The sequence below is a fragment of the Ictidomys tridecemlineatus genome, chromosome 1 (assembly GCF_052094955.1).
Source record: "Ictidomys tridecemlineatus isolate mIctTri1 chromosome 1, mIctTri1.hap1, whole genome shotgun sequence".
In the NCBI taxonomy this organism is placed as follows: Eukaryota; Metazoa; Chordata; class Mammalia; order Rodentia; family Sciuridae; genus Ictidomys; species Ictidomys tridecemlineatus.
The window spans coordinates 91161160-91174881 of NC_135477.1; the positions used below are offsets into that span (position 1 = coordinate 91161160).

Here is a 13722-nt window from a genome sequence, read left to right on the forward strand (position 1 = left end):
CTTATAAAGTTGAATATCTCATGCATTTGAAATTCAATCACATACATTTTGTGAATTATCTATTCTTGTCCTTTGCCTATTTTTCTGTTGGATTTTATTATTCCTCATTTTTAGATAGATAAGATCTAAGTTAAGGTCTAAGATAGACAAGATCTATCTAAGATAGAGATAAGGTCTTATATGACATAAAATTTTTGTCATATAAGTAGCAATATTTCCCCCCAATTTCTCACTTGCTTTTTGACTTTGCTTATGGTTATTTTTTTGTCAAATAATGATAAACATGTTGTGTAGTTGGAAAAATAAAGAAAAAAGGGGGTACTGTTAGAGAATGTGTGTGTTAAGCTGAAGTGATACTGCTGATAAATAAACTTGGGTTTACCTTTACATTTTATATTCAAACATTCAAATGATTACTACTTTGTTGTTTTATAAAATGCAAAACTGGGCCAGGGGTGTAGCTTGGTGGTAGAGAACTTGCCCACCATGTGTGAGGCACCTTAGGCCACCAAAAAAATCATATCTGTATAAATTTGTAAATGCTAGCTTGTGGGCATGTCATTCATTCAGCACAATTATGGTAAGAAACCAGATCACAATATTAGGCATCCTGAATTTGTAGTTTGGGAACTATACATAGAAGTCGAACCAAGACAGTGAACAAATGGGTATTAACAGTTACTGGTATCTTGGTTTTGCTTAATTTTGAAATGATGGGTTGTTATAATTCACCTTTTCATTTAACCTGTGTAGGTACAACCTGAATCAGTTAAACAAGAAGATTTCCTTTTTTATAATGTTGAGCTCCAAATCATAAAAATGTTACCTGCTTGCTTTCATCCCACTGTATGCAGAGTGGAACTTCTTCTTTGTGAGAAATAACGTATTTCCTGGAAAAAATTAAAATGTTAAATAACAATTTTCTTCCCTGCATTTAACACACAATAGTAACTATGAGCAGCTGGGATTGTGGTTTAGCAGTAGAGTGTTCACACCTACCATGTGTAAGGCACAGTGTTTGATTCTCAGCACCACATAAAATAAATAAATAAAATAAAGGTATTGTGTCCATCTACAAATATATATATATATATATATATATATATATATATATATATATATATGTAACCATGGTATTTTCTTGAACTAAACTTCCAGTTTAAAAAGCTGCTTTTACTGACAGAACCAAGAAGAGCCATTCCAACAAGTCAGCAGTCAGATTTTACAATCAGAAACATTAGTCCTTTTCTTTTTCCATTATATGGGAAATACACATGACTTTGAAATGTAATTTGTCAGTAAGAGAAGATTCCATGGAACCCTCACACATCATGTCCCTTACCTGCCAAGGCGTATTCTCTTGCGTGCAATAGCTCCCCGATAGCGTCTAAAATCATCCTTTAATTAACAATAACAAAAAAGATAGTAAAATCAATTTCTAATATTTTACTGCTACAATCTTCAAATATCTTTCTCCTACGTCCATTGGAATGGCAAAGTAGGAGGCAGCGTCTGTGTGACCTACCATCACAAATCCTAACATCTGTGTTGAATCCACAGAGGGCAGTGGCACCCCTACAAGGTCAACTTCTACAGTTATTTGCATTCTTTTTTAAAAGTGGAGATTATTTTGATTTCTGTTACCAGAATTATACATAAATCTCACTATATGGTTTTTAGGAAAGGCAAGTGTTGGTAATAAGGCAGTTCCTGGGTGAGGAGCAAACACACTTCCTGTGGAGGTGACCCAGCCCTGAGGACTGGATTGTCGCAACACACGACTAAACCAGTCAGGGTCACTCCAGGTGAACTGGGCTGGCACGAAATAATCACACAGAGATAGAGAAATGCCTTTTTCTTTGGGTTCTGGGACTGCTCCTCTGACCCAGCTCCCACAATGGGGGCAAGGTAGGCAAGAAAGAGTGAGGAGCACTTGCTGCACCATTTTATCAGGGAGAAGCCCTTCAAATGAGGCAAGGGGTGGGATTACAAAGGAACAGGTGAGTGTAACTCAACCCCCATGGGTGACGCCTACACCTGGAGCCACACTTAGCTATCTAAGTAACTCTCAAGTTACTGTGAGACTGGCACTATGTGCCAGACAGAAGGCAATAATTGGTCAGTGCCCCTGGGCATCAGGACTTGAAGGTCTGCATCCAGGGCAGCTCCCGACACTGGATGGAAGAAGTAAGAGCAGATTCAGAAGAGGGAGGTGCAGAAGGTCAAGTACTACTCCAGCATGCACCTGAGTACAGGCTCTAGCACCTCCATCATTTCAACAAATCAGCAGTGATTTGGGGTGGGGACAAAAAAAGCCCATTTTACTTTGTTAAGAATAGAAGAAGGAAAACCAAAGGGGAAAAAAAAAATCCAAGCCATCAAGGTTGCTGCTGGTGGGAGGAAATTCTGAGTAGGACTCTGGACCCACAGTTCTGATTGTCAAAGCTCACGTGGTAATAACTGACCTTTGAAATGGGTTCAATTCTGGGGAAGACGATGAGTTCTTCCTTATCATCAACAGCATTATAAATGAGAAAGGCACTGTTGATGTGGCGGCCTCGGCCTTCGGACCATTCCTGACAGTTGAAGGCCTCCACGCGTACTCCAACCTCCACACTGCAATGGCGAGGCAGGGGATGGGCAAGACAACCAGGGCTCAGCAGCCTTCCCTGCCCACCACCACCTCCTCCTCCCAGCAACAGGAGACAAGGCCCTAGTTATGTTTGTTGTCAGCAAATCTGTACAGCTATTAAAACCCAGTTTTAGTTCATTGGGCTGGTTTGCAGAAGCCCCTGAGAGCTTTTCCACTTTCCCACTTTCAAGAGGGAGAAAGGCCACTCTGGGTTTTACATGGAAATACATTTTATTAACACAGTTCATAATGGGGTGGGGGGAGGTTAAAGCTATAAAGAGTATTTAATATCAGAAATATTTAATTTCTGAAATTTTTTTTTACATTTAAAAAGATAAAAATACTAAATAAAATGTTTGCATTATGTATCAAGAATAACAAAAATAACTGGGAATAGTTTGGATTCATGGTAGTAAATAGGTTCATTATGAGCTATTTGCCCATAAGGTCACTAAAGCACTTACATGGCTGAAAGGAAGAATTAATAATTTTTCCAGGATAACTGGCACAAACCAGAGCCATCCTGGGCCATCTGCCACATGTGCCCACCCTTATGAGACAAAACACCCAATCCACCACAGTTTACTGTGTAAGGAGGTCCCAAGCAGAACACAGGCTTAAAATGTGCGTCCATGAATTTTGAAGATCGAAATTTTAAAAAATCAGAAGGAATTTGGTTAAAGTAGTCCCTCCATTCACCTCCAGATTGAAATAAAAACAATTATATATGTGCAAATTTGAGCCTCAGAGCACTCTTTACCAGGTCTGAAATGTATTGTTGACAATGGAGTTGAAGACAAGACGGTCTCCGACTGTAGATGGTCCCCGGAACTTAAACATGTCCACAGACTTCAGAAAGGGATGACCCTTACACAGGCGGCTGAGGAAACAAAGGGAAGGAGAGAGAAGACAACAATTACTGTGCAAAATATTTTCGTGAACTGTTGATTCACTGAATGTATGCAATAGACAAATACCCAGCCTGTTTTCTAAACAAAGAACTCTTAACTGGATGTGTGCATTGCGAGTGGTTTTGTACATGGCCAAAAATATTTGGTAAACTCCAACTTCAACATGTCCCCAAGTAGTGGGGGCTTTACCAAGATGTTGGTGATTTACTCCTATCTTGCTCTCTCTCGAAGTACCACTGAAAAACAAACTGATGCCTTTTGTCCTAATTTGAGGGTTATATTGATCCTGATAGTGGTGACTACAGACCCAGGAAGGTGTGACTGTCAAGTTGGAGACAAGAGAAGACAGCTGCCTGCTAGTGCCATTCCTTAGCTTGGCCTAACTGAAATCATCTATAGACCAAAAGGCAAACTTATTTTCCTTACAAATTACCTGGATGGTTGCACAAAGCCTGAAAGGCTAAAAGGTACACATTTTACAATGTTTGTGTGCATGGAATTTAGAAATAGCTATAAAGTATTTAATTTCAGAAGTTACCTGAATAATTTTCTACATTTTCTATTCCTACTGTACTCATTCAGTTACTCCAAAGAATTATGCTAACACTAAGTGAATAGCTTCTGCCATTGTTAATTATATGGTAAGTTTTTTACAGTAGAACCTGTTCAAGTTCACATCCTTTTTGTCTTTAAGAATGACAATCTCATTTCAAAAACAAGCTGTCTTATTTTGTGCATAATTTGTAGAAAGGATAACTATAGGCTTCTAATTTTAGTCATAACTATAGACAGGTTAATAATAAAATTCTTTTAATTTGGAGGAAATAAAACCTTAATTTTCAGTAATTACAAAAATTGTCAGAAGGGCATATCCTGTTCATAGGCATTTCCAGAGTATAGAGTGTTCCTTAAACTGCTCAATAACCTACATGGTTCCAGTAAGAATAAAATAACCTTTTCAGAAATTGAGGAAAGTTTAATAGTATTCTTCCAAGGACTCCCCTCTTTCTCTTCTTATTCTTTCAGTTAATTCTTTGGCCATAATGATTTTAACCAGCACTTTTAAAGGTCAGACTTAATTGTAAATTGCCTTTAAAAAGTTTGTTACTCGACTCATTTTAAACTTATCACAGTAAGTTGCATTGTCACCCAATCAACGTTTAAAATTCAGAATAAAGTATTCAAACTATGAATTCAGTTTTACATTTGAGCCAAGAATTTAAAAATGTTCACATTCACATGAAAGGATGGATTCATCCCAAGGGAAGCTAGTAAGTGATGAATTATTTCCTCATTCTGATTAAAAGGTAGCATTTTGCTCCATTCTCTCCCTGACTCCTTGACTAGGCCAATAACTAGAGCTCAGATGCTTTCCAATTGTCTCCCCACTCGTCCGCCAATCACACACCAAAGGTCAAAACCAAGAACCTTGCAGAAATAGTTGCCACTGTCTCCATCCAAGCCATAATCTGGCCACCAAATGTGTTCCCGTGATGGTTTGCGTGGGGTGGCAGTACAAGTTCAATGCTCTGAACAGCAGTGCCCCTGGTGGCCAGGGTCCCTTCCTCTTCATCACAAGCAGGATCTGAAAGGGTTGAAACAGCAGCAATGGTGGAGTCAGCCAGGGGACCTGGGCTACGGCTTTACCTTACCAGCAGCAAACTCAGCTCTAGGACTCTCAGAAAAATGAAATCGTTTTTAAAAACTAAAAACTGAAGAAGCAAGTGCATAGGGTTAGGATACCAGCTTAGAAAGGCCCTCTCCCAACCTATCTAACCAATCCACCTGCATCTTGATTAAAGGAATGCTTGATTAAATTTCATTCAATACTTTCATTTAAACTCCAGTTGTTTGGAGGTGGGAGAAAGGTGGGAAGGGCATAAATTTGGGGGGTGATGGATATGTCATTATCTTGATTGTGGTGATGGGTTTTTACAGGTGCACACTCATGTCAGAGCTTCTCAAGTTACATGCTTTAAATAAGGGTCATTTAAGTTTGTCAATTATACCTCAATGAAGTCATTAAAAATAAAGGAATTCAAGCTATGAAGGGCCACAGACACAGAGAATCTGGAGCACTGTAAACTTCAGAGTAGGGATGTGGCCTTCTGTGCAAACTGTCTTGTGATGAACGCCGTCACAGCAGAAGAGACACAATCTGCTGTACTTCTCCATGTCCTTCTGCTTCTTTTGAATCGTTATCAGCTTCATTTACAGACAAATTGGTTTTTACTCTCAACAATGGAGAAATCATTTACTCCAGATGCAAAGCAGTAAAACGTATTCAAATGTGCTTCCTGCATCACCCAGTGAATCACCAGCTAGGCTGAAATCTCACGCACCATTATTAGGAAGGTGGGAGGGAGATTTACAAAACCCAGAGAACTGCATTGGTTGGACTGTCAGAGCAAGCTGATCTGGCAGTGGGAGAGCACAGATGTAGCTGATGTTGGTAACAGGGAACGGGTTGCTCTTGAAGCAGTTCCTCCTAGGTGACCAAGAAGGGTATACAGAGACCTTTAACTCCACTTCCTAATGGAATTTTTAGATTTGTAATTGATGGTCTTTTACTTTTATTTTTCCCCTTTTATTTAATTGATCATTTCAGTTTCCTGCTTAAAACTTGTTAGTGGCTACTGTTGTTCTAGCATGAAGTGCCAAATCCTTCCCATAGCCTCCAAGCCCTTTACTCTGCTCCAGCCATGCCTCTGTCTCCAGCCACAGCTGGTATGATGACCGCCAACTGTCACCATCATGTTCTCCCTTGCTTGCTCCCTCCCACTTTCCAACCCTTCAACCACATTGACCTTTTTTTTCAGTTGCCCCCTCCCAAAACAAAATAAACAAACAAACAACAAAAACAACAAATTAGAGCATTTGCATTAGTCTACTCTGAAACAGTTTCCCTGGTCACCACTACTACCCGCCACCACTTCACTCCTATTTTATCTTGGCTCATCTCAGTGATCACTTTCTCAGTAAAGCCTTCCCTGATCGCCACAGCTAAGTTCTGCTATTAAGAATCCTTCTCTCTCTCTCTCTCTCCTATAGCTTTATGTTCATTTGTGCAGTCTTCTGTCTGATCCACTAGATCCTAAGCTCCTGGGAGGCAGGGACTATGAAATTTTTATGCTCATATAATTCTCGAACATGAGTACTCAAAATTTATTGAATGAATGAATGAATGAACTTTACTTTGTTGATTCACTTTACATTCATGATGCTTACTCTCAACAGAACATTTTTAGGACATGTAATGGTTGTACTGTATCACACTTGATTGCTATTTATGAGAGTTTCCTTTGCTTCCCATTTTGCTTAAACAGTGTTATCAGACACCCATTCTCCAATTTAGTGGCTATGAAATGTTGGCTACAGTTTGCATTTCTCTGATTCCTTGTGAGGTCTAATGTCCTTTCTTATTAAGCCTTCTTAGTATGTCTACAGGCTTCAAGGGGTTAAGTTTGATACTCACACTTTGGGTGTTTTCATAGCAGTGTGTCATAATTCAATGGATAATTTTACATTCACTCCACGTTTTTAGGTCAGAACTGTGACCTGAACTGAGGTCATTCTAGCTCTTGTTTTCATTCTTCATATCCAGAAAGGCTCAGGCCCAGAGTAATGCTCTTAAAGTCTGATTCCTTACTGAAAATGTGTAATTAAAATGCTTCAAATATTGTTTCCCCCCAGAATGCCATCCTCTAAACAATGACCCAGTGGTACAAAAGCTTTTCCCCCCAAAGTCCTCCTTTTACAAAACCTAATATTACACATCTTTACCTTCTTCCTTATGAAAGCACAGGATGTGGATTCAACTTTCTTGCTGTTAGAACAGCATGCATTTCCATTATACAACACCTTGAAATCCACACTATTATATCTGATTGTATAACTAGTATAGAACCCTGGTTTTCTAAAAAATACACCTCAATTACAGAGATGATCTGGCTACTTTATTTTAGAATATATTGTTTAATCCAAAACAGCCATCATATCCAAGTGGGCAGCAAGTGGACAGATCGCTCTCTACTGCATTTTTAAGTGTCAGGGTCCAGTGCTTACATTCTTCTGGAGAAACTGCCATTAAGTTCCATGTCACAGGTGGTGTAGAAGTTAGTAAAATTTCCAAAAAGAGCAAATCAATAGAGTTATGGTAACAGTTGTTTTGTCCAAAAGAATGTAATCTATTTTAGGCTAGATTAAGTGAAACCAATGATAAAAGCAGCATTTTAAAAAAATCTATAATTCTAAATTAATCCAGACATATAGATCTGTTGCCACCAACCTCCTAATAAACTGAAACTAAAGTCAATTTCAATCATTTTATCCCTACATTGAATGCCTATAGCATGTTCCTGTTATAAATTAATTTAGAATGTCTCCAGTGCTTAAAGTAGTGTTGACAAATTGCTGCAATTTTGTTTATTGATATAACTTGTGTAATGACAGAAGGAGCCAACTCAAGTCACCTCAGTTCACCTGGTAAGTGGGCTTAAGTCACTAGACCTGGCAACCCTTCCTAATAGACTAACCCTTACAGAGAGGTCAGAGCCTCACAGAGTACCATAAATTCCTCCCAAATAATTTTCAGATGTTTGAAATACGAGAGAATCACCTTTCTCTTGTAACCAACCTCTCTCTCAATAATCAATTTTATCATCATCTTGATCAGCCTGGAACCATGACCAAGTTTTCCTATTCTGAAAAACAATTCCCTTTGAACTTGAGAGTCCCCTCTAGCTCCAAGCTGTTTCTTTCATCCTTCTCAGAAAAGTTCCTCAAAGTACAGTCTTTCACTGTCCTCCTATGAATGGAGACCTCTCGAATAGCAATATTAATACCAGCCCTTTCTGCATATTCAGCGTTGTTTAGAGCAATCTACCTATATTATTTCATTTTGACACAAATCTATCACATACGTATGTATGTTTATTATTTCCATTTTACAATTCTTATTTGTTTACTTTTTACTTCACCCTAGTGAGCTAAGAACAAAGTGAGAGGTCCTGGTGGTAGACAGCAAGTACTGGGATAAGAAAAGAAAAAGAGCAACTACGTGCTAGCCAGTAACTAGCACTGACTGCCAGAGGAAGTAGATGAGGCTCTGAGTACCCAACTTCTAGCCATTCCGCCTTAGGACTGGCTGAGCCAGTGGAAGGAAGCCACTGTCTCTGTTGTGGATAGCTTAGGGGCATGCAGCCACAGAGACCAGGGGGGATCAGACTCCACCTCTGATGACTTGAGTTCAGGAGAACACCTAGAGAGAACCGAGTTCCTGTGAAATGCCAGTGCTGCTGTGGGACACTTCTGCTGGTTTGGATGACACTGAGATCCAGTTCAGTGTCCCAGTTTCCCTTAAAAGCAGAGGCTCTATATAGTCAAGCTGCACTAAGAGCTGTAATGGCCACCATATCCCTTACCATCCACACCTGCTGCAAAGGACTTGGGCTGTCAGGGGTGGGGACACTGATGGCTCTTCTTATTTTATCCACCACCTCTAAGTGAAATTAAAAAAAAAATAATAAGACTTATGGGCTGGGACTGGGGTTCAGCTTTCTTACTATCACTAATGTAAAATTGTGAATGTAAAATTGTCGGATTGAATTATGACACACTACTATGCATAGCACATGTGAGGCCCTGAATTCGATCCTCAGCACCACATAAATAAATAAAATAAAGGTATTGTGTACATCTACAACTAAAACTATATAGTTAAAACAATAAAACATTCAAAAAATTTAAAAAGGCCTAGTATTAAGAGTTTAATTTGGCATGAGTATATATGTATTAACTCCTTTCCTCTTCTCTCACAACCATTGCCTGGCTCAGGAACACCTTATCTCTTGCTGGGTATTATGGTTTAGATATGTGATGTTCCCCAAAAGCTCATGTGTGAGACAATGCAAGAAAGTTTAGAGGTAAAATGATTGGGTCATGAGAACCTCAACCCACTTATTGAATTAATCCCAGTAGGGATTAACTGAGTGGTGAATGTAGGCAGGTAGGTTGTGGCTGGAGGAGGTGGGTCATTGGGGGTGTACCTTTGAGGTATATATTTTATACTTGGTGAGTGGAGTGTCTCTCTCTCTCTCTCTCTCTCTCTCTCTCTCTCTCCCCCCTTCCTGGTGTGCTTCCCTCCACCAGGCTCTTCTGCCATGATGTTCTGCCTCACCTCCAGCACCAAGGAATGGAGCCAGCTGTCTACAGACTGAGACCTCTGAAACCCTGAGCCCCAAATAAACTTTTCTTTCTCTAAAATTGTTCTTGTCGAGTATTTTAGTGATAGTAAAAAAAGTTGAGTACACCTGGTCTCCTCCCTCTACTCAGAGTGGTCATACTGAGTTCCAATCTAATCATGCCACAGTCTGCTCAAAATCCTTCCTCTGTGGCTCCCATGTAGGACTAAAGAAAGATCAACTTTCTGAACATGCCTGAGAGTGCCTCTATGGCACAGTCCTGTCTTCATTTTCTCCCTCTTCTGTCTTGAGTTTCCCTGTGGAATGCTCTTATGATGGTGCCTCCCTAACACAGCCTGTGGGTTTGTGCCACCGGGTCACTGCTCACACTGTCACTTGCTTCACCTTCTTGGCTCTCTCGTGGTCAGGGGGTCTTTTTTGAACTCCCTGAGCATTCCTACTCTGCTTCCACCGTATTTGGAACCTACAATGCTTTTTTCAATCTCTACATTATTTTTAAACTACTCAAATGTCTGTCTCAGGCAGTAAACTTTGAGTTTTGCAAGAGCAAAGTCTCTGCACTGTTCATCTTTTTTTTTTTTGCCTTTGCAGCAAGCATGTTCCTGGCACAAAATGGGCATTGAATACACATGTATTGGAGAGAATGAAGCAGGCAGCATTCTTCTCTCTTTCTCTGCTTAGGAGGAAGGAGCTCATTCTTCTGTATGACTGTACAGGAGCTTACCTATAATCACATCTATACCTCCTCCTGCAAGCACCAGACCAAACTGACCAGCCCCACAACTGGCACAGGTTCCCCTTCTTCCTAGTGGCAGAGCTTTCTCAAGACATCTCCAGGTATACAGGGTGGAGAATCATTCTTGAGATACATATTCTGGATGAGGGATAAGCTAAAAGCAAATTTTGGCAAGGATCTCTGGATGAATGTGCAGACTTCAAAAGAGCTCTTTTCTGACATTGCCAAAGAAGTCTTTTGTGGCTTAAAAGTCATTGGTAGCTTATTTCTATTTTCTTCTTACAAAGTCAGTTGGTGTCATTGTAATCTCAGTGAGGACAAAAGGCCTTTTAAAAAGACATAATTGTGCAAAAAAGAAGGCCAATGAAACTGGAGCAACTGGACATACTTAATAATCATGTTAAATGCTCGAGTTTCCCTGATACACTCTTAGAGAGCTACTTGTTAGATATAATAAGGGTTAGGACACCAGTACGTATTTCATTTCTTTCCTGGGATTTTAGTAGCAAGAAGACAGCAGGGTGAGTTTGGGATTGAATGATTTTTTAGCTTTTTTAAATGGTTGTCTAGTCTGCCTTAGAACTGTTCTCATGTACAACTATTTCATTCCTCATGCAAAATTCCTTTAAAATATATTTTGCTATATATCATCCTTACAAAATGAGACTCACTCTTCTCAGCATGGTGATTTAACAATGTATTCTTCATTTCCTTAAAAATAATTTGGGAATGGGTATTGCCCTTTAAAAGATCAGCAAATAAATAAAACGTTTTCAGTTGTTAGAAGTACAGGGTGACACAAATTATCTCTTTCTCTTAAAACACACCTTTCTGTCAATAATGATTTATCAATCATCCTGATCAGTCTAGAATCCTGACCAAGTTTTTCCTACCATGGAAAATGATGCTCCTTGCCCTTCAGGATCTCTAGAGCTCTTCTAGCTCTAGTTTCTCAAAGCAGAAACCTTTGAAAACCTCTTCCACCCCAGAGGCCTTCTATGGGGTTGTCCCAGGACCTTGATGACGTCATGTGGACAGAATGAGACCCACACACTTCTGCCACTCTGGCTTCTGCCTTTCTCAAGCCTCTGGTCTCTATGTATTCCTTTTCCTCCTACCTCACCTTTATCCTCCCCTCTCCTCCCTCCCCCTGGGGCTTTGGAAGATGGCATCAGACAAAAAGGAATGGCAGGGGGAGGGAAGGGGTTCCAACAAGGTTTCAAAGAACCTGGAAAATCACTGCCAGAGAACAAAGAAAGCTTGTTTCATAAAACCCAGTGTTATTTGGAAAGTGCTAGGAAATAAGAGCAGAATCTTATCCCTTCTGTTTTATATCATATGGGATCTTTAGCACGTTTCTTCCCAGCTCAGAGTTGCAGCTTCCTCTTTGTTGGCGCTACGTGCAGCTCTTATGAAGCCAAGGGTGTGTGAGCTGTGGAGCACCATGTTGGCAAGGTCATCCTCCATCTGACACACTGAGTGCTATAACTCCAACTGCCTAGTCCCTTATTAGCCAGCTCCTTCCCTGGAGATCCTCTGACTTAAACATGACCTAGCCAATCAACAAATGGGTCAAAGACCTGAACAGACACTTCTCAGAAGAGGACATACAATCAATCAACAAATACACGAAAAACTGCTCACCATCTCTAGCAATCAGAAATGCAAATTAAAACTACTCTAAGATACCATCTCACTCCAGTAAGAGTGGCAGCCATTATGAAGTCAAACAACAACAAGTGCTGGGGAGGATGCAGGGAAATAGGTACACTCATACGTTGCTGGTGGGACTGCAAATTGGTGCAGCCAATTTGGAAAGCAGTATGGAGATTCCTTGGAAAGCTGGGAATAGAACCACCATTTGACCCAGCTATGCCTCTTCTCGGACTCTACCCAAAAGACCTTAAAACAGCATACTGCAGGGACACAGCCACATCAATGTTTACAGCAGCACAATTCACAATAGCTAGACTGTGGAACCAACCTAGAGGCCCTTCAATGGATGAATGGATTAAAAAATGTGACATTTATACATAATGGAATATTACTCAGCACTAAAAAATAACACGATCGTGGCATTTGCAGGGAAATGGGTGGCATTAGAGCAGATTATGCTAAGTGAAGTTAGAATAATCTAACCTAAAAACAAATAACCTAAAAAAACAAATGCTGAATGTCTTCTCTGATATAAGAGGGGTGACTAAAAATGGAGTAGGGAGGAAGAGCATGAGAAGAAGATTACCACTAAATAGGGAAGAGAGGTGGGAGGGAAGGGAAAGGAGAAGGGGAATTGCATGGAAGATGGAAGGAGACCCTCATCATTATAGAGAATACATGTATGATGATGTGAGGGAAAAAAAGAAGTGTGTCACATTAGATTGGGTAGAGAGAAGTGATGGGAGGGGAGGGGAGGGGAAGGGGTGAAAGGAAGGACAGCAGAATAAAATAGACACTATTATTGCTGTATGTATATATACGTGACTGCATGACCAATATGATTCTGCAACCTGTACACTCAGAAAAAGGAGAAATTATAACCCATTTGATTCAAATGTATGATATGTCAAGATCATTGTACTGTCATGTGTAACTAATTAAAACAAATTAAAAAAAGATGACTTAGGTGTCATCAATTATATTCCAATTATATTATATACTATATACTACTTTTCCAGCCACTCAGTTTGTTGCAAAGATATCCAGCAACATCAGGACTGAACTGTACAGTGGAAATAAGTGTATCCTAAAAAAGGACCCAGTCACTCGCACTAGTCATGAGAAGTTCTTAGGGGTGGATCTGCTGACCTTCCAAACTGCTACTTTCCTTCATTAAGTTGTTAAAAGTATCTTCATGTTGTAACCGAACTTTCCTTCTCTCAGAAGCCAGAGTATGCTCCACTTGATCTTGTTCAGTTAGAAGTATGACTGGTTTTAAGTGAATCTGAAAAAAGAAAATAATTCACTTTTATTGCCTTATTAAGTTATAAAAATACAACATGAATTTTGTAAAAACAAATGATATGTTACATGGTTTTGTAACTCAAGTAAAGAGAGAAGTTATAAACATTTTCACTCAACATATTCTAACTTTTTTTCTCAAAAAATTTTCAAATTTAAAAAATTGGAATATGTGTATTATATTTACTATAGTATGGTATATTAATTATTTCTACATCAAATATGTACCTTTAAAATTATTCTTATTTATTTTACATTATTTAAAAATGGTTCCACAGAACT

The 13722-nt window shown here is 39.5% G+C and overlaps 1 protein-coding gene across 3 annotated transcripts in view; it reads right to left on the bottom strand.

Moving 5' to 3' along the window:
• Positions 1-13722, bottom strand: part of Acot12 (acyl-CoA thioesterase 12) — a 46103-nt gene that overhangs the window by 12120 nt on the left and 20261 nt on the right. For all 3 annotated transcript variants that reach the window (XM_078044509.1, XM_005315647.5, XM_040272518.2), the window contains 6 exons: positions 13288-13423; positions 4972-5128; positions 3393-3512; positions 2466-2616; positions 1343-1398; positions 827-890 (listed from right to left, as the gene is read on the bottom strand). In XM_078044509.1, the coding sequence (XP_077900635.1) occupies positions 827-890; positions 1343-1398; positions 2466-2616; positions 3393-3512; positions 4972-5128; positions 13288-13423 (684 nt within the window). The remainder of the gene's footprint in view (positions 1-826; positions 891-1342; positions 1399-2465; positions 2617-3392; positions 3513-4971; positions 5129-13287; positions 13424-13722) is intronic.